The 21,843-nt window shown below is 49.2% G+C and overlaps 1 protein-coding gene across 1 annotated transcript in view; it reads right to left on the bottom strand.

Annotated features, from left to right (window-relative positions):
• The window catches only part of LOC311533273 (CCN family member 2-like), a gene marked incomplete at its 5' end in the record, with an annotated part of 83,771 nt that overhangs the window by 50,608 nt on the left and 11,320 nt on the right, over positions 1-21,843 (bottom strand). Inside the window, one exon of the mRNA XM_084652559.1 lies at positions 17,365-17,458. Coding sequence (XP_084508685.1) covers positions 17,365-17,445 — 81 coding nt within the window. The remainder of the gene's footprint in view (positions 1-17,364; positions 17,459-21,843) is intronic.

Below are 21,843 nucleotides of genomic sequence, written 5' to 3'. Positions count from 1 at the left end.
TCCGTTCACCTAGGCTGGCAGCAGGCTGAGCAGGGCCTGCGGCCGGGACCCCGGCTGGCAAGGAGCAGGCAGCCAGAACCTCAGACCAGCAGTGGGCTAAGCGGGGCTGGTGGCCGGGACCCCAGACCAGCAGTGGGCTGAGCGGCTCAGCCCACTGTCGGTCTGGGGTTCCATCCACCAGCTCCTGCCAGCCAGGGTCCCAGCCCTGTCCACATAGAGTGGGTACCTATCTTCTCCCTGGTTCTAGCCCTTCTCTTCCTCTCTCTGCACTGAAATGAGGGTCAGAGTGTGCTGAGAACAGGGCTGGGGGTGAAGGAGCAGGCTGGGGGTTGGGGTGCAGGGTCTGGCCACGAGCTATAATGAGGCATGGGGCTCAGGGTTGGGGCAGGAGGTTTGGGTGTGGAGCGCTTACCTGGGCAGCTCCCATTTGGTGCAAGTGGGAATGTGGGGGGGTGTGTGTGCAGGAGCTCCTGTTTGGTGCTCAGGGTGGGAGTGGGGATGTGGGGGGTGCAAGAGTCAGGGCATGGGGTGGCTGGGTATGTGTCAGGGGTGCAGGAGTCAGGGCAGGGGGCTGGGGTGGATGGGGGGTGCAGGGGTGAGGGCAGAGGGCTGTGTGTGTGAGGAGGGTTCAGCGGTGAGGGCAGAGGGCTGGGGGGTGTGAGCGGGATGCAGGGGTCAGGGCAGAGGGACGGGAGTGTGTGAGGGGGGTGCAGGGGTCAGGGCAGAGGACTGGGAGTGTGGGCTGGGGTCATGGGGGTGCTCCCAGTCCCCTGCCCATAGCGGCTCACGGCAGGGGGCTGGAGGGGATATGCCCTGATTCCACTCCCTTCCCCAAGGTTCCCGGAGCAAAGCTCGCTCTGCGGCTCCGCTTTTACCTCTCCCCCGCTTTTAGCTCTCCCCCTCCATGGCAAGGGCCATCAGCTGATCGGCCCGCAGGGAGGGAGAGGAGGAGGGGCAGGAATCCAGCACGCTGGGGGAAGAGGCCGGGGGAGGGGGAAGCTTGCCTGCCCTGCTAGGAGAGAGCCGGGGGCGGAAAAGAGCGGGCCGGGCCGGGCAGGATTTTTAGTGGCATGCTGCTGTCTGCCCAGGTCTGGCAGACAGCAGCGTGCCATTAAAAATTGGCTCGCATGCCGTGTTTGGCAACCCCTGATCTAGTCTGACCTCCTGCACATTGCAGGCCACTGAACCTCACCCACCCACTCCTGTAATAGGCCCCTAACCTCTGGCTGAGTTACTGAAGTCCTCAGATCATGATTTAAAGACTTCAAGTTACAAAGAATCCACCATTTACACTAGTTTAAACCTGCACGTGACCCACGCCCCATGCTGCAGACAAAGGTGAAAAAAGTCCTCTGTTTATTGACAGAATAGGCGACCCAGTTCTCCTCTCACTTATACAGGGGTAGAAGAGGAATCACTCCACAGAAGCCAGTGAAATTACTCCAGGGTTAGACCAGTACATGTGAGAAAAGAATGAGGTACAGCACAGGCTGGAGGAACTTCCCCACACAGAAAACAACTGTCCTGCTGTAAACTAGGCTGAAGACAAAGCCCATTTGTTTCCACACATATTTATTACATACGCTTTCTCTCTAGCCTCCTTCAAACTTGAAAAGTGCCAGGACGAAAGGCTGGATTTGGCAGCTCCTTGACAGCTGGGGCACTGAGTAATCCCAAGTACATGTGGGGAGCTCTGGTTCACCCATTGTCGGCCTTTGTCTTTTCCCATTATGTTTCATGACCCACGAAGGCATCGACAAAATGGGACCACAATTACAAGGAGGAAACAAATGGGGCTTCCCATCCTGTCTGGGAAGAGGATGTGACACTTGGATGTTCTTTTCTCTTCTGGCTGCCCTGCTGTTACGATTCTTTGCTCCCTGCCTCATTAGAGGGTAGAGCATATTCCCACAGCTTCTGCTTCCTCTGACAAAGAAAACACAGGGGGTCTTTCTAGGGAACTCACGGAGGCTGATTTCCCTCTCACACCTGTGTAACTCCACTGATTTCAATGAAGCTGTTCCACATTTGTTACTAGTGCAACTGACAGGAGAACCAGGCCCAAAACTTTGCACCTCGGTCAAGGCATTTCTTTGCAGCTGTTCATTTAGGTTTTGTACAAGATGCCTTATCCAGAGGTGACGGAACGTCTCAGCTCAGTGGTGAGGAATTCTAACACTACACTTTAAGGTCATCACTTCAAATCCAGTCCAGATAGGGAACATTTGCCACTGGCTACCATCCAAGGCTGCCTGGAGTCTCATGCAAACTGATTTGGTGGAGCCAATAAATGCCAGATTGTGGTGGTCTTTACATGAACAGCTGTGCTCTTGAAATTAAATAGAGACCCATCACCAGTTAAAAGAAAAGAAGTATTTGTGGCACCTGAGAGACTAACAAATTTATTTGAGCATAAGCTTGCGTGAGATCTTTTCTATACCGCTGTATGCATCTTACATGGATCTCCAATTTTATGGCACACAAAAATAAACACATGGGAAGCACTGAATATATCTGTTGTCTATATGAAAGTCTTTGGCCTTTGTGCTATCATCTTTGCTGGTGTGAGTTGTTTCAGATACAAAACAGCTTCTTTTTAGACTACGTGTACCACTGCAGTTGGATATGTACTTCCCAGCGTGGGTAGATATTCTTGTGCGAGCGTTGATCGAGCTAGCAAGTTAAAAACAGCACTGTAGACAGCGGGTGGTGGTGGTCGGGGACTCTCTCCTCAGGGGGACTGCTATCTGCCGCCCCGACCGGGAAAACCAAGAAGTCTGCTGCTTGCCAGGGGCTAAGATTCGCGACGTGACGGAGAGACTGCCGAGACTCATCAAGCCCTCGGATCGCTACCCCTTCCTGCTTCTCCACGTGGGCACCAATGATACTGCCAAGAATGACCTTGAGCGGATCACTGCAGACTACGTGGCTCTGGGAAGAAGGATAAAGGAGTTTGAGGTGCAAGTGGTGTTCTCGTCCATCCTCCCCATGGAAGGAAAAGGCCGGGGCAGGGACTGCCGAATCGTGGAAGACAACAAATGGCTACACAGGTGGTGTCGGAGAGAAGGCTTTGGATTCTTTGACCATGGGATGGTGTTCCATGAAGGAGGAGTGCTGGGCAGAGACAGGCTCCATCTTACCAAGAGAGGGAAAAGCATCTTTGCGAGCAGGCTGGCTAACCTAGTGAGGAGGGCTTTAAACTAGGTTCACCGGGGGAAGGAGACCAAAGCCCTGAGGTAAGTGGGAAAGCAGGATACCGGGAGGAAGCACAGGCAGGAACATCTGTGAGGGGAGGGCTCCTGTCTCATACTGAGAATGAGGGGCGATCAGCAGGTTATCTCAAGTGCCTATACACAAATGCACAAAGCCTTGGAAACAAGCAGGGAGAACTGGAGGTCCTGGTGATGTCAAGGAATTATGACGTAATTGGAATAACAGAGACGTGGTGGGATAACTCACATGACTGGAGTACTGTCATGGATGGTTATAAACTGTTCAGGAAGGACAGGCAGGGCAGAAAAGGTGGGGGAGTAGCGCTGTATGTAAGAGAGCAGTATGACTGCTCAGAGCTCCGGTACGAAACTGCAGAAAAACCTGAGTGTCTCTGGATTAAGTTTAGAAGTGTGAGCAACAAGAGTGATGTAGTGGTGGGAGTCTGCTGTAGACCACCGGACCAGGGGGATGAGGTGGATGAGGCTTTCTTCTGGCAACTCGCAGAAGCTACTAGATCGCATGCCCTAGTTCTCATGGGTGACTTTAATTTTCCTGATATCTGCTGGGAGAGCACTACAGCCGTGCATAGACAATCCAGGAAGTTTTTGGAAAGCGTAGGGGACAATTTCCTGGTGCAAGTGCTAGAGGAGCAAACTAGGGGGGGAGCTTTTCTTGACCTGCTGCTCACAAACTGAGAAGAATTAGTGGGGGAAGCAAAAGTGGACGGGAATCTGGGAGGCAGTGACCATGAGTTGGTTGAGTTCAGGATCCTGACACAGGGAAGAAAGGTAAGCAGCAGGATACAGACCCTGGACTTCAGGAAAGCAGACTTTGACTCCCTCAGGGAATGGATGGGTAGGATCCCCTGGGGGACTAACATGAAGGGGAAAGGAGTCCAGGAGAGCTGGCTGTATTTCAAGGAATCCCTGTTGAGGTTACAGGGACAAACCATCCCGATGAGTCGAAAGAATAACGGTGAAATTAACGGTGAAATAACGGTGAAATTAAAAAATGGTGAAATCCTAGCGGATCTTAAACATAAAAAAGAAGCTTACAAGAAGAGGAAGGTTGGACATATGACCAGGGAAGAGTATAAAAATATTGCTCGGGCATGTAGGAATGAAATCAGGAGGGCCAAATCGCACCTGGAGCTGCAGCTAGCAAGAGATGTCAAGAGTAACAAGAAGGGTTTCTTCAGGTATGTTGGCAACAAGAAGAAAGCCAAGGAAAGTGTGGGCCCCTTACTGAATGAGGGAGGCAACCTAGGGACAGAGGATGCGGAAAAAGCTAATGTGCTCAATGCTTTTTTTGCCTCTGTCTTCACTAACAAGGACAGCTCCCAGACTGCTGTGCTGGGCATCACAACATAGGGAGTAGATGGCCAGCCCTCTGTGGAGAAAGAGGTGGTTAGGGACTATTTAGAAAAGCTGGATGTGCACAAGTCCATGGGGCCGGACGAGTTGCATCTGAGAGTGCTAAAGGAATTGGCGGCTGTGATTGCAGAGCCATTGACCATTATCTTTGAAAACTCGTGGCGAATGGGAGAAGTCCCAGATGACTGGAAAAAAGCTAATGTAGTGCCAATCTTTAAAAAAGGGAAGGAGGAGGATCCTGGGAACTACGAGCCAGTCAGCCTCACCTCAGTCCCTGGAAAAATCATGGAGCAGGTCCTCAAGGAATCAATCCTGAAGCACTTACATGAGAGGAAAGTGATCAGGAACAGTCAGCATGGATTCACCAAGGGAAGGTCATGCCAGACTAATCTAATCGCCTTCTATTATGAGATTACTGGTTCTGTGGATGAAGGTAAAGCAGTGGATGAATTGTTTCTTGACTTTAGCAAAGCTTTTGACACGGTCTCCCACAGTATTCTCGTCAGCAAATTAAAGAAGTATGGGCTGGATGAATGCACTAAAGGTGGGTAGAAAGTTGGCTAGATTGTCGGGCTCAACGGGTAGTGATCAATGGCTCCATGTCTAGTTGGCAGCCGGTGTCAAGTGGAGTGCCCTAGGGGTCGGTCCTGGGGCCGGTTTTGTTCAATATCTTCATAAATGATCTGGAGGATGGTGTGGATTGCACTCTCAGCAAATTTGCGGATGATACTAAACTGGGAGGAGTGGTAGATACGCTGGAGGGCAGGGATAGGATACAGAGGGACCAAGACAAATTGGAGGATTGGGCCAAAAGAAATCTGATGAGGTTCAATAAGGATAAGTGCAGCGTTCTGCACTTAGGACGGAAGAACCCAATGCACAGCTACAGACTAGGGACCGAATGGCTAGGCAGCAGTTCTGCAGAAAAGGACCTAGGGGTGACAGTGGACGAGAAGCTGGATATGAGCCAGCAGTGTGCCCTTGTTGCCAAGAAGGCCAATGGCATTTTGGGATGTATAAGTAGGGGCATAGCGAGCAGATCGAGGGACGTGATCGTTCCCCTCTATTCGACATTGGTGAGGCCTCATCTGGAGTACTGTGTCCAGTTTTGGGCCCCACACTACAAGAAGGATGTGGAAAAATTGGAGAGAGTCCAGCGAAGGGCAACAAAAATGATTAGGGGTCTGGAACACATGACTTATGAGGAGAGGCTGAGGGAACTGGGATTGTTTAGTCTGCAGAAGAGAAGAATGAGGGGGGATTTGATAGCTGCTTTCAACTACCTGAGAGGTGGTTCCAGAGAGGATGGTTCTAGACTATTCTCAGTGGTAGAAGAGGACAGGACAAGGAGTAATGGTCTCAAGTTGCAGTGGGGGAGGTTTAGGTTGGATATTAGGAAAAACTTTTTCACTAGAAGGGTGGTGAAACACTGGAATGCGTTACCTAGGGAGGTGGTAGAATCTCCTTCCTTAGAAGTTTTTAAGGTCAGGCTTGACAAAGCCCTGGCTGGGATGATTTAATTGGGGATTGTTCCTGCTTTGAGCAGGGGGTTGGACTAGATGACCTCCTGAGGTCCCTTCCAACCCTGATATTCTATGATTCTATGATAGGGTCTCGGACAGGATTGTACTCAGGTGGCTAGCCCATCCTACCACCCACACTGCCACAGCTTCAAGCTAGCATGTTAAAAACAGCAGTGATCAAAGCTTGCATGTGTATGTCTACCTAGGCTGGAAGTTACACGTCCAGCTGCAATATAGATGTATCCTGAGAGAGGCACTGCTGTCTGCAGCAGGGGACTGGGACTTGGGATCCACCCCTATCTCAGACACTGACTTGTTATGTGGCTCTGGCCCATGGCATCGCTCTGTGTCTCAGTTTCCCCCTCTGTGTACAATGGGAGTAATACCATCCTATAACGTACTGTACTTTGAGATCCGTGACGGGGTGAACTCATCCTGCACTGGAAAGGAAAGGGTTAACTCCACACCGTGGGCAGAGAAAGCCATGCCCCCACGTCCCTACTGGGCATGCTCCAGGTGTAGCATCAGTATAAGAGGGAACCGCCCAGCAAAACTGGCCATGCTGACTGCCGGAGATGAAAGATGCTCCTTGCCGGCTCCTTCCCAGGGACCACTGGCGCCGCGGACCACGAAAGCCAGAGGTGCCGGGACCCAAGCAGATGCCCAGCTACCTGTGGATGCCCCAGGGAGGTCTGAGCTACAGGAAGTTGCTCTGGCTGAGGAACCCGGAGACCCCGAAGACGCACAGACCGCCACCAGGAGTGACACAGTAGGAAGTAGCCTGTGGTGGGGGACTAGCCATTGTCCTGATGATGGTCAGCGTGTTGCAGATGGATCCCAGCTGACCCAGTGGTAGACACATGTGCCATTGACAGGGCCCTGGGCTGGGACCCAGTGGAGCAGGGAGAGCCCGGATCCCCTTACCTGGCCGCCACTCTCCTTTGGGTGGCAGGCCACACAGCCCTGCCCCGAAGGGCAACTCTATTGACTCTCGCCGCTTGACCTAGCTGCCTGGCAAACCCAGGGTATTGCTATTGACTCTGGCTGCCAAGCCTTACTGCCTTACAAACCCAGGGCAACTCTCTTGACTCTGGCTGCTAGGCCATACAGTCCTGCCCTGGTGGGCAACTCTATTGACTCTGCCTGGCAACCAGGCCTTACTACCCTGTGAACCCAGGGTATCCCTGCGGACTCTGGCCGCTAGGCCTCACTGCCCTGCAGAGAAGGGCTACCCCCCGACCTAGGTCACATGACCCTACCACCCTGTGGATCAGGACAATTAAATTGACTCTGGCCATTGGGCCTTACAGCTCTGCGGATCAAGGGAACTCCATGGACTTCAGCAGCCCTTAGGTCTCATGGCCTAGAGACAGAGGGAAGCTCAAAGGATGGGGTGAACTCACCCCGCACTGGACGGGGTCTCCCCACCCCATCACAGATCCTCATACGAAAACTGCAACCTAAGCACATAATATTCTTCTTTTCTAACAAAAGAAATTCACAGTGATTAAAAGTCCGTCTCTGCTTTGTTGCCAGTGGGCTGCATGTTCTTGAATAGGCCATACCAAGATGTAACCGTCAGTCATGCCCTCTCGTTCTAGGACATTTAACACCAAGCTTGAATCTTTTTATGTGCCTACAGCAATGATGAGTTTACAGCAGTGATGGGTGGGCTCTTGCTGCTGAAAAGAGGTGGGGTGGGCCAGCTGGGGGTACTGGACTGAGAGAGATAGGGTCTGCTTTGCAAGACAAGATCCCTTACCTTTGCAAGAGACACGGCAGAAAAGAGAAAAAGAAATCCCCAGCCACTTACAGGAGGGAAATGTCAGTGCTGCAGACATCCCTTGGCATTGACTGGTTAGCACATGACCCTTTTCAGAGGACGACAAAGCTGAGAGCTGCTTTTCTGGTGAGAGGAGGAGAATGCTGTGCTCTCTGCAAAGGGGGAAGCAAGGATATATAGAAACATCTGCAGGAAGTTCAAGGAACCCCCTCTTTTGCATCATGTTCTTTTCTCTTAGCAGCAAAGCCCAGGGGAAGAAGAATTAGCCCCATGGGTGGGGATGAACGCTAAAGTAGTGGTGGCCCACAATGACAGGCTGATGGTGGGCAGGCATGCACCCTGCATTCCATAATAAACCTATGGTCTGTGCAGCATTGCACAGCCAGCCTCATGCACTGGGGGAACAGTATATATTCCTATATACTGGACTAAATGGCCCCACAGTCTGATCCACTCTAAATCTTTTTTATGAATGATTTCACATTTCCAAAACACTTTTCAAACCAACTAATTATCCCCCCAAAACCCTCCTGTGAGGTAGGTAAATATTAGTCTCCTCCTTTCACAGGTGGGGAAATTGAGTCACAGAGTGGTAAACCAACTTGTCCAAGCTCAAACAATAATGTAGCGGTGATGCTGGGTTCAGAGCTCAGAAAGCCTGGCCCCTAACCTTGTGCTCCATCCACTAGCCAATGATGTCTCTCTATGTGGTGTAGCAAATACCCTGACATGGGAGCTTAGAATCATAGAATATCAGGGTTGGAAGGGACCTCAGGAGGTCATCTAGTCCAACCTCCTGCTCAAAGCAGGACCGATCCCCGACTAAATCATCCCAGCCAGGGCTTTGTCAAGCCTGACCTTCAAAACTTCTAGGGAAGAAGATTCCACCACCTCCCTAGGTAACGCATTCCAGTGTTTCACCACCCTCCTAGTGAAAAAGTTGTTCCTAATATCCAACCTAAATCTCCCCCACTGCAACTTGAGACCATTACTCCTCGTTCTGTCATCTGCTACCACTGAGAACAGTCTAGATCCATCCTCTTTGGAACCCCTTTTCAGGTAGTTGAAAGCAGCTATCAAATCCCCCCTCATTCTTCTCTTCTGAAGACTAAACATCCCCAGTTCCCTCAGCCTCTCCTCAAAAGTCATGTGTTCCAGTCCCCTAATGATTTTTGTTGCCCTCCGCTGGACTCTTTCCAATTTTTCCACATCCTTCTTGTAGTGTGGGGCCCAAAACTGGACACAGTACTCCAGATGAGGCCTCACCAATGTCAAATAGAGGGGAACGATCACATCCCTCGATCTGCTGGCAATGCCCCTACTCATACATCCCAAAATGCCATTGGCCTTCTTGGCAACAAGGGCACACTGTTGACTCATATCCAACTTCTCGTCCACTGTAACCCCTAGGTCCTTTTCTGCAGAACTGCTGCCGAGCCATTCAGTCCCTAGTCTGTAGCGGTGCATTGGATTCTTCCATCCTAAGTGCAGGACTCTGCACTTGTCCTTGTTGAACCTCATCAGATTTCTTTTGGTCCAATCCTCCAATTTGTCTAGGTCCCTCTGTATCCAATCCCTACCCTCCAGCGTATCTACCACTCCTCCCAGTTTAGTGTCATCTGCAAACTTGCTGAGGGTGCAATCCACGCCATCCTCCAGATCATTTATAAAGATATTGAACAAAACCAGCCCCAGGACCGACCCCTGGGGCACTCCACTTGACACCGGCTGCCAACTAGACATGGAGCCATTGATCACTACCTGTTGAGCCCGACAATCTAGCCAACTTTCTACCCACCTTATAGTGCAATCATCCAGCCCATACTTCTTTAAACTTGCTGACAAGAATACTGTGGGAGACCGGCCAAAAGCTTTGCTGAAGTTGTGGAATAACACGTCCACTGCTTTCCCTTCATCCACAGAACCAGTTATCTCATCATAAGTTCCCAGGATCCTCCTCCTTCCCTTTTTTAAAGATGGGCACTACATTAGCCTTTTTCCAGTCATCTGGGACCTCCCCCGATCGCCACGAGTTTTCAAAGATAATGGCCAATGGCTCTGCAATCACATCCGCCAACTCCTTTTGCACTCTCGGATGCAACGCATCCGGCCCAATGGACTTGTGCTCGTCCAGCTTTTCTAACTAGTCCCAAACCATTTCTTTCTCCACAGAGGGCTGGTCACCTTCTCCCCATGCTGTGCTGCTCAGTGCAGTAGTCTGGGAGCTGACCTTGGTCGTGAAGACAGACGCAAAAAAAGCATTGAGTACATTAGCTTTTTCCGCATCCTCTGTCACTAGGTTCCCTCCATCATTCAGTAAGGGGCCCACACTTTCCTTGACTTTCTTCTTGTTGCTAACATACCTGAAGAAACCCTTCTTGTTACTCTTAACATCTCTTGCTAGCTGCAACTCCAGGTGTGATTTGGCCTTCCTGATTTCACTCCTGCACGCCCGAGCAATATTTTTATACTCATCCCTGGTCATTTGTCCAATCTTCTACTTCTTGTAAGCTTCTTGTTTGTATTTAAGAGCAGCAAGGATTTCACTGTGAAGCCAAGCTGGTCGCCTGCCATATTTACTATTCTTTCTACACATCGGGATGGTTTGTCCCTGTAACCTCAATAAGGATTCTTTAAAATACAGCCAGCTCTCCTGGACTCCTTTCCCCCTCATGTTATTCTCCCAGGGGATCTTGCCCATCAGTTCCCTGAGGGAGTCAAAGTCTGTTTTTCTGAAGTCCAGGATCTGTATTCTGCTGCTCTCCTTTCTTCCTTGTGTTAGGATCCTGAACTCGACCATTTCATGGTCACTGCCTCCCAGGTTCCCATCCACTTTTGCTTCCCCTACTAATTCTTCCCGGTTTGTGAGCAGCAGGTCAGGAAGAGCTCTGCCCCTAGTTGATTCCTCCAGCACTTGCACCAGGAAATTGTCCCCTACACTTTCCAAAAACTTCCTGGATTGCCTGTGCACCGCTGTATTGCTCTCCCAGCAGATATCAGGGTGATTGAAGTCTCCCATGAGAACCAGGGCCTGCGATCTAGTAACTTCTGCTAGTTGCCGGAAGAAAGCCTCATCCCCCTGATCCGGTGGTCTATAGTAGAATCCCACCACAACATCACCCTTGTTGCTCACACTTCTAAACTTAATCCAGAGACACTCAGGTTTTTCTGCAGTTTCATACTTGAGCTCTGAGCAGTCATACTGCTCTCTTACATACAGTGCAACTCCCCCACCTTTTCTGCCCTTCCTGAACAGCTTATACCCATCCATGACAGTACTCCAGTCATGTGAGTTATCCCACCAAGTCTCTGTTATTCCAATCACATCATAATTCCTTGACTGTGCCAGGACTTCCAGTTCTCCCTGCTTGCTGCTCAGGCTTCGTGCATTTGTATATAGGCACTTGAGGTAACTTGCTGATCGCCCCTCTTTCTCAGTATGAGGCAGGAGCCCTCCCCTCTCACGTGCTCCTGCTCGTGCCTCCTCCCGGTATCCCACTTCCCCACTTACCTCAGGGCTTTGGTCTCCTTCCCCCGGTGAACCTAGTTTAAAGCCCTCCTCACTAGGTTAGCCAGCCTGCTTGCGAAGATGCTCTTCCCTCTCTTCGTTAGGTGGAGCCCGTCTCTGCCTAGCACTCCTTCTTGGAACATCATCCCTTGGTCAAAGAATCCAAAGCCTTCTCTCCGACACCACCTGCGTAGCCATTCGTTGACTTCCACGATTCAACGGTCTCTACCCAGGCCTTTTCCTTCCATGGGGAGGATGGACGAGAACACCACTTGCACCTCAAACTCCTTTATCCTTCTTCCCAGAGCCACGTAGTCCGCAGTGATCTGCTCAAGGTCATTCTTGGCAGTATCATTGGTGCCCACGTGAAGAAGCAGGAAGGAGTAGCGATCCGAGGGCTTGATGAGTCTCGGCAGTCTCTCCATCGTGAATCTTAGCTCCCGGCAAGCAGCAGACTTCTTGGTTTTCCCGGTCGGGGCGGCAGATAGATGACTCAGTCCCCCTGAGGAGAGAGTCCCCGACCACCACCACCCGCCTCCTTCTCTTGGGAGCGGTGGTCGTGGAACCCCCAACCCTAGGACAGTGCATCCCATGCCTTCCAATCGGCAGAGTCTCCTTCTGCTTCCTTCCCTCAGATGTATCATCTAGTCCACTCTCTGCATTAGTACCTGTGGAGAGAACATGAAAACGGTTACTTACCTGTATCTGCCCTGCTGGTACATGGACGTTCCCTTTTTCTTCTGGAGGTCACATGATGCCAAATTTCTTCACCATCCTTCTGTCCCCAATGTGCAGCCTGCTCTGAATCTTCAGAACCTTGTGCCCATAGAAGCCTATCCTGACATCCACCCAGGAAATCTTCAGTTTCTCTTATGCAACGCAGGGTCGATACCTTAGCCACCTCCCTTCTGAATAATTCCTAAACCCAGCCATCAGGCTCTCATCACTAGGCGTGCTCCACTTCATAATACTTCCACAGAGAGATCTGACAGCCAGAGATAGAATCACACAGATGCTGGGCTGGAAGGGACCTCAAGAGGTCATCAAGTCCAGCTACCTGTGCTGAGGCAGCACCAAGTAAATTTAGACCATCCCTTACAGGTGTTTGTCCAACCTGCACTTATAAACTTTCAATGATGGGGACTCCACAACCTCCCTTGGAAGCCTCTTCCAGAATTTAACTCCCCTTAGAAAGTGTTCCCTGATCTCTAACCTAAATCTCCCTTGCTGCAAGTTAAGCCCATTGCTTCTTGTCCTGCCTTCAGTGCCCATGGAGAACAATTGATCATCGTCTTCATTATAACAGTCTGTCACCTATTTGAAAACGGTTATCAGGTCCCCCCTGCCCCCGTCATCTTTTCTAAAGACTAAACATGCCCATTTTTTAACCTTTCCTCACAGGTCAGGTTTTTTAAACCTTTTATCATTTTTCTTGCTCTCCTCTGGACTCTCTCCAATTTAGTCACACCTTTCCTAAGGTGTGGCACCCAGAACTGCACACAGTACTCCAGCTGAGGCCTCACCAGTCCTGAGCAGAATGGGACAGTTACCTCCCGGGTCTTACATCCAACACTCCTGTTAATACAGCTCAGAATGATATTAGCCTTTTTTTGCAACTATCTCACATTGTTGACTCATATTCAATTTGTGATCCACCAAAACCCCCAGATCCTTTTCAGCAGTACTACCACCTAGCCAGTTATTCCCCATTTTGTAGTGGTGCATTTGATTTTTCTTCCTAAGTGTAGTACTTTGCACTTGTCTTTATTGAATTATTTTAACTTATTGATTTCAGACCAATTCTGATGCTGGATATACAGACACAGTGAGTCAAGTGCTGAAAGCACTAGTAGAAATTGTTAAGAACAATTTCTGTTTGTACAGGCCTGTCCCACATCCCTGCATGCTCATCTGCAGGACAGATAAAGCCCCGAAGTTGGCTGGTGGTAGAGAACCCACCAACTATATGAGTGAGGCTGTGATGATACAGTTGTGCGACTGCACACCAGTGTCACGTTGTCCCACTGATTACAATCCCCTAATCTTAGCAAGCTAGCCACGAACCCATGAGCATACTCCATGTCATTGTTATAGCCCTAAACCTTATCACACTTGGGCTGGACCTTAGTGGATCTCACCAGCTGATCAGGATCCAGCTGATCAGGATCTCAATATCCAGAGAGAAGACCTGACCTCTATGGAACACTCAAGTGCTGCAAGCAGTGCTGCTGGTGATTCAATCCCTGGCAAAGCTCCCAGTCAGCAAGGCACAGGGAAGTCACGGTATGCCCTGGGGCTACTAACTTGACAGGACAAGTTAATAGTGGAATTAAGGTCAGCTAAGATATCAACAGAAAGAAAGCCTTGTTATGGGTCAAGTGCAGTCTCTGGGGGCAGCCACAGCTGCTCTCCCATGCACTCTGAAATCAACAAAATAGAGCTTCGTACATATCATGAGAAATGAAGCCTCTGACCTCCCAGTCCCAGCCTCCTCTGCAAAGCAGTGATTCACCACTCCAAATCACGGAGCCTAAAGGAAGGAAGGAAGCCCATGTTCCAGCCACCTCATAAAGGGAATTGGTGGATCTTTCTTTATCGTAACACTGAATTTGTTTAGGTTGCTCAGGTTACGGGTAAAGTCTTTGACTCTTCTACATGGAGGTAACAGTAGCACATAAGCAGGGTGGTCATGTTAGGCTTGTTCCCAGGTATGGTTATTGTTCCATCTAATTACAAACACCCATCCTAAAGTGAGGGAAATGACTAGACAAGCTTATTCTTAGTTCTAACACTTGGGGAAAGGGAAGGGGAAAATCCCCAGAACAATGGGCTAAGTGTGAATGACTACAGTAGAGGAAAAGAAACAGGAGCGGCTCCATACATGCTCTGTTGCCAAAAGAAAGTTACTCTGTATACAGAGAACACACTTCAGAATAAACTGTTATTAAGCAAAGTAGAATACTGGCCCCTGTTTCTATGGAAAGTCTTTCCAATAAAGGGCCAGCCTGACGCCTACACCCCATTTAAATCTTCCCCGGGTGAAGATAGTCAGATCTTCTGGGGAAGCCTCAATGCTCAATCTCTTCTTTTCTTAGGCAGGACGCAATTCATTTTATGGTTCTAATCTTCCAATAAGCTGAGCAGTCAGTTCTAGCTCTTTCCAAATGCTCCTTCCACCACTCAGCTAGCCAAAACACACTTTCTCCCAAGCACCCTGGATTAATGCCTAGATGTCGTCGAGGGCTCAATTCTGCAAGGTGCTGTGCACTCTCAATTCCAGCTGGGGCAATGTGCAAGGTGCTTCAATATCTTGCAGGAGGAGCTCAGCCCTTTGGGGAATCGGGCCCTTCATTCCCCAAGAAGAGATGGGCAGAATATATATCTGGGCTGCCTCTGAGACGTCACCCAAGGTACCCCATACAAATTCCACAACACCCATCTGCAGTGAAGGAATTGCCACATGGGGTCAGACTAATGCCCCAACTTATTGGATAGCCTGTCTCCGACAATGGCCCGGGCCCCTCCTGCAGTGGTCAGTATCTGTCCTTCTCCCCACCCCAATCTCTCTCTCACACACACATTCCTGGTTTTAAGCATTAAACTAATGCACTAATTGCTGAGACATTGAAAATGAGGAGAACGGGATGGCTCGGGAGATTGGATGGGGGCTAGAAAGGCTTTTACTACCAGGTTGCCGGATTCCAGTGCAGCAAGATAGTGATTCTGGCTGGGGGAATCCTCCCTAAAGACTCCTTCCTCCCTTCCAAAAGGTGATGAGGGAAGCCGTATTAGGGTATGTCTACACAGCACAGAAAAACCCTTGGCGGGCCCATCCCAGCTAACTTGGACTCTGGGACCCTCCCATCCTGCAGGGTTCTAGAACCCAGGCTCCTGGCCAAGCCTGGAAGCCTACACAGCAATGAAACAGTCCCACAGCCCGAGACGGTTAGCAAGGGCCAACTGTGGGTTTTTCTTTGCTGGGTCGACATACAATGAAAGAACCACATTCCTTCAGCAGTCTAGTGAAACCCAACACGCCTCCAGCCTTTCTTTTAACTGGCTCCTCCATCGACAACCTGAGGCCACTGACCATGACCAGAATTTTCAAAAGAGGGCAGTGCCCACCATGAGGACCCAAGCAAATAGATCAGCCTTCCATCCAGTGCCAGACCAGCTCTGTGTGTCTGTGTCTCTAGACACGCACATGTGCATTCATCCCATTCACCACTAGTCGAAGGATCATTCTGAGATCCTTCTGACCCACAGGCAGGCCACAAGAGAAGTACCCCTACTCTGAGCTTAGCTGTGCTGAGCCTGTCCCAGCCGGGAGTTACTCTTTCCATATCTCACAGGAGTTTGTCCAAACCCAGCTGTGAGAATCTTCTACCAGACAAAATCCCCTCTGGCTTCCAGTTTCTTTGAAAGGAAGGTTGTGCCTCAACCTATCAACATTTTCAGGGCTGCTGCAGGCATTTTAAACAACTACGTGACCTGGTCGGTCCAGCATGAGGAAATAACCTGATGGTTAGAAACCCCCCTATTAATTTAACTATTACTATTAATAAATGTTAAATATCTGGGCTGAGATCTGGACAAGGCCCAGAGGAAGCTAGTAGCCAAGTTCCAGGTCCTTGTGGTTCAGGAGAATTTCCTGTCTTGTCAGTGCACATTTCCTCCACCTGGAGAAGGGATGGAGTCCAAAGCAAACAACATTCCTTTTACTCACTCACCAAGGCATCAGCCGAAGAAAAGGGAGGCAGAGTAGCGTTAACATTGACAGATGGTGGCTTGGAACTTCCGCTGCTTAGAAGACCTGAGCCAGATCAGATATGGAGCCTTAAGGGCATTGATGGTAACTCCAGTAGGGATGGGCAGCAGCGTGTTACCCAAATTAATTTTGGCGGCGGCTGCTTTCCCCAGGAAGCTGCACCCAGTGGGGCAAGGAGAAGTTTTGAACCTCCTAGAGACTGCCAACTGCATGAAGAAAGGAAGCTGACCATTCCCCTCCTTGCCTTTCTTTGCAACTGCCCACCAGACTGCTGTGATAGGGCCATTGCATTTGGAACACAGAAGCCTGGGAAAGGTTGCCTTTTACTGCAGAATCTTGCAAAACTGGCCATGCTGAACTGCAGGCCCCAGAGGGAAAGAGTCATGTGGTTGCTTCTTCCTCTTGCTATTCCCATTGTTCATACAGAGCGATAAATACCCAGTGACTTGCCCCAGATCACACAGGAAGTCTGTGGTGGAGTAGGGAATTGAATGTTGGTCTCCCTAGTCCTGAGCTAGTGCCCTAATCACTGAACTATTCTTCCTCTCTTCATTTAGGGCTTTTCTGCAAACAAAAGGTGTACCACTCTAAATCTATGCCAGTATAAAGCAGTACAACCTCCCCTAGTATGGATGCAATTATATTGGTGTAAGGATGCTTTATGCCAGTATGGGAAGGCAAATAAGCTAAGCAGTGTAAGACACCTTTGCACTGGTATAACTGTGCCCACACTAGCTGGGATGGACCAGTATAACTAGTTAGGTTAAAAGAAAATATCACACCCCTACCAACATAGATACCCAAACAAAATACTGTGTATAGAGCAGGCTCTAAAGTTAACCATGGTTTTGTCCATTATATACATACGAATCACTTCACCCAATACTGAAATGCAGCCGCAAAACATGGTAGCTGCTTAAACATCACCTGCAAAGGGATTTCTGCTTGTTTTTCACATTGGAAATATAGGTCCTGTCTAGGCTGAAAGATTCTATGATTGCTGAAAAACTAGCAAAATGGTGACGTGGCAAGAGAGTAACAACTGATCTGTAAAAAGGGAAAGGGAAAGCAAATCAGACTGTTAAAAACATTTTGTTTCTTAACCCCTACTTGACCTCAATGACTAATTAACAATCTGGAGAAAGGAAGACTTTGTTAAAGAACACAAACGAACACACACACACACACACCCCTACCTTGCAAACTAGTGACTCACAATAAAACATCCCTGAGCTCCCAAATGTTCTCCAGAAAAGATAGGGAAGAGCAGACCTCATGTTCCTGATACTTCTAAGGAAAAATAAGAAAGGGAAAAAATTAAAAAAAATAAATCCTTTCAAGTCCCATTACTAGATCATAAAGGTCGCTAGAAAAACTACTGCAGGTCCCCATTAGCAGAGTACAACACCCACACACACAGGAAGAGAAAAAGAATCCTGTACACAACTGAATCTCCAAGAGAGGGCAAGATCATGGAGGCAGAATGTTATTACCAAACTCAGAACTTGGCTGGGACATTAAGGATAAAGGTGGCCTGCAAAAGATTTTCTTTTAACTGGGGATTGTGCCTTTTTTTTGCATCATTGTGATGGACAAAGGCAGCCTCAGAGGTGTCTCCTTTCCCCTCCAGCAAGGAAACGTTCTCTGCTTGATTTGTACCTTAGAAAGATCAAGAATGTCAAGCCTTGGTTTGGAGGTTCTGGTAAATATCTCAGATCACGTTTCCCATGTGCTGCAGAGTTAGACGAAATTGTAGTAAAAATGCCTGAGCCCATCTGACCTGTGTCTACCCTAGGCTACCACTGGTGGAGCTGTACCTGTTGGTAACTGACAAATCCTAGCGCTGGCCAGGCCCCTGGATTCATCTGTAGCCTTGAGGGGCAGGAAATGCCTGACCAAGGCCTGCAATTCTTTGCAAAAGAGCTGGATTCCACTCTTAACACTGACCTGTTGAATCAATGTAAACCCCATATTCCCCCTGCTCCATACATCCCGTATTGCCTGCAGTTAACATTCCACCACAGAAATGCAATAGGAAAGTGGGAGAGCTACTGGGTGGGGAGCCATAGCTTTGAAACTAGATACCCTTATGAGCAGTTTACCTGTGGTTCTTTTAGGTCCCAGGGGTCAGCTAATTGGCATAAGCTCTGAAAGTGACACCACTCAGTGGAGACGGAAAGGGATTTGGGGATAGGGAGTAGTTCAAAGACAAGTGGTGAGATCAAAGCCACTTGTGTGCCAGCTGAGCAGTGGATGCTGAGAATTAGGAGGTGGCACCTTTAGCTTTTCAACCACACAAAAGGAGGAAATTACTCACTTTTCCCTGTTCGCTTTTGATGTAGGCAACAGCTCTTTCTTGGCAAAGCCAAAAAACCCCAGAAAACTGCTTCAGAGAGTTTAAAATTATCAGCATGCCATGCAATGAAGAATAAAGATGGAACAGGCTGGCTGGGGTTAAATAAAAACCAACCTGAACCTTTGCCTAGAAATTCAAACCCAACACAACCCCACACCTTATGGTTCTGAGGTTCAAAGCTGATTCACTTTCTCCTCCCTCTGCTTTTGTTGGCATTAGCTAGAATTGAAGTTGGCTCAACAGAAATTCTGTCACTGGGGTTTTGGCCAAGCCAAAACCAGGATCTACTGGAAATCTTATGAATGGAGATGGGCCTGACCTACAGGGTTCACATCTGGAGAAAAAACACCATAAAGATGAATGGTGTTTGGATCTGAGGTTTTAGTTCAGGCCTGGTTTTCCTTACAAGAAAGCCTGTACTCACAAAACTCCAAACCTAACTCCTTAATCAAAGACATTTGGAGTCGGAGAAGCAATCCAAACATTTGACTGATTTTCTCTAAACTAAACCCCGGAAACTTTCAAAGTTCATTTATCACTAACGGAGCAGCTCTGGATGAACAGCAGTGCTGACAGGCCTGCAACCAAGAACTAATCTCACTGGCTCACTTCAGGAATCAGTTCAATATTGCCCTCCTTGCACCACAACCCTCCCTGATGTAAACAGGTGCAACTCCATCCAAGCCAATGGAGTTTCAGCCACTTACATCAGGGCTGAATTCATAGGTGTTGGAACTAGGAATGCTGGGGGTGGTGCTGCACCCCCTGGCTTGAAGGGATTTCCATTATATACACAGGTTTCAGAGTAACAGCCTTGTTAGTCTGTATTCGCAAAAAGAAAAGGAGTACTTGTGGCACCTTAGAGACTAACCAATTTATTTGAGCATAAGCTTTCCTGAGCTACAGCTCACTTCATCGGATGCAAGTGCTCCGATGAAGTGAGCTGTAGCTCACGAAAGCTTATGCTCAAATAAATTGGTTAGTCTCTAAGGTGCCACAAGTACTCCTTTTCTTTTTATTATATACACAATTTACAGTTTGGTTCAATGGCTCACAGCACCCCCACTATAAAAATTGTTCCAGCCCCCTAGCTGAATTTGGCCATTGTCCTTTAAACCTCCCATGAATATTCTCAAGCTAACCTCATTGGCTTTGCCTCTTCTCCCCTGCCCACTTCCTCTATCCATCCAGCAGTGGCCTCCTATCACCACAGTGTCTAAGTTCCATACAATTCTGGGTAGAAATCCCAGTGCCTGATGGGGCTAAAACATTGTCGCGGGTGGTTCTGGGTATATCTCGTCAGGACCCCCCTTCCCTCCCTCCTTCCATGAAAGCAAGGGCAGACAATCGTTCCGTGCCTTTTTTCTGTGCAGTCGCCATATCACGGCAAGCATGGAGCCCGCTCAGATCACTTTGGCGATTAGGAGCACATTAAACACCACACACATTATCCAGCAATATATACAGCACCAGAACCTGGCAAAGCAAAACCGGGCGAGTAGGTGACGTCAGCGCAGTGACGAGAGTGATGAGGACATGAACACAGACTTCTCTCAAAGCACGGGCCCTGGCAATGGGGGCATCATGGTGCTAATGGGGCAGGTTCATGCGGTGGAACGCCGATTCTGGGCTCGGGAAACAAGCACAGACTGGTGGGATCGCATAGTGTTGCAGGTCTGGGACGATTCCCAGTGGCTGCGAAACTTTTGCATGTGTAAGGGCACTTTCATGGAACTTTGTGACTTGCTTTCCCCTGTCCTGCTTCCTCTCATCACGCTGCTGCCACCTTTCAGCTTCAGCCCTTTCTTCAGCCCGCCACTTACTCTCTTCAGCCCGCCACCTCTCCTCCCGGTCATTCTGTGCTTTTCTGACATTGTCTGCCTCCACGCATTCGTCTGTGCTCCGTCAGTGTGGGAGGACAGCATGAGCTCAGAGAACATTTCATCGCGAGTGTGTTTTTTTCGCCTTCTGATCTTCGCTAGCCTCTGGGAAGGAGAAGATCCTGTGATCCTTGAAACACATGCAGCTGGTGGAGAAAAAAAAGGGACAGTGGTATTTAAAAAGACACATTTTATAGAAGAATGGGTACACTCTTTCACGGTAAACCTTGCTTTTAACATTACATACATAGCACATGTGCTTTCATTCCAAGGTCGCATTTTGCCTCCCCCAGCGCGTGGCTAGCACCTCCCCCCTCCCCCCTCCCCATGGCTAACAGCGGGGAACATTTCTGTTCAGCCACAGGCAAACAGCCCAGCAGGAATGGGCACCTCTGAATGTTCCCTTAAGAAAAGCATGCTATTTCAACCAGGTGACCATGAATGATATACTCTCCTGAGGATAACACAGAGAGATAAAGAATGGATGTTGTTTGAACGCCAGCAAACATACACTGCAATGCTTTGTTCTACAATGATTCCCAAGTACGTACTACTGGCCTGGAGTGGTAAAGTGTCCTGCCATGGTGGATGGAATAAGGCTGCCCTCCCAGAAACCTTTTGCAAAGGCTTTGGGAGTACATCCAGGAGAGCCGCGAATGCCAGGGCAAATTAATCATGCTTGTTTTTAAACCATGTATAGTATTTTAAGAGGTACACTCACCAGAGGTCCCTTCTCCACCTGGTGGGTCCGGGAGGCAGCCTTAGGTGGGTTCGGGGGGTACTGGCTCCAGGTCCAGGGTGAGAAACAGTTCCTGGCTGTCAGGAAAACTGGTTTCTCCACTTGCTTGCTGTGAGCTATCTAGAACCTCATCATCATCATCTTCCTCATCCCCAAAACCTGCTTCTGTGTTGCCTCCATCTTCATTGAAGGGGTCAAACAACACGGCTGGGGTAGTGGTGGCTGAACCCCCTAAAATGGCATGCAGCTCATCACAGAAGCGGCATGTTTGAGGCTCTGACCCGGAGCGGCCGTTCGCCTCTCTGGTTTTCTGGTAGGCTTGCCTCAGCTCCTTAAGTTTCATGCGGCACTGCTTCGGATTCCTGTTATGGCCTCTGTCCTTCATGCCCCGGGAGATTTTGACAAATGTTTTGGCATTTTGAAAACTGGAACATAGTTCTGATAGCACGGATTCCTCTCCCCATACAGCGATCAGATCCCGTACCTCCCGTTCGGTCCGTGCTGGAGCTCTTTTGCGATTCTGGGACTCCATCATGGTCACCTCTGCTGATGAGCTCTGCATGGTCACCTGCAGCTTGCCACGCTGGCCAAACAGGAAATGAGATTCAAAAGTTCGCGGGCCTTTTCCTGTCTACCTGGCGAGTGTATCTGAGTTGAGAGTGCTGTCCAGAGCGGTCACAATGGAGCACTCCGGGATAGC

This window comes from Lepidochelys olivacea, assembly GCF_965140295.1.
Source record: "Lepidochelys olivacea isolate rLepOli2 genome assembly, chromosome: 19".
Taxonomy (NCBI): domain Eukaryota; kingdom Metazoa; phylum Chordata; order Testudines; family Cheloniidae; genus Lepidochelys; species Lepidochelys olivacea.
The sequence above is the reverse complement of the archived record's forward strand: the minus strand, read 5'-3'. Positions and strand labels throughout refer to the sequence as shown.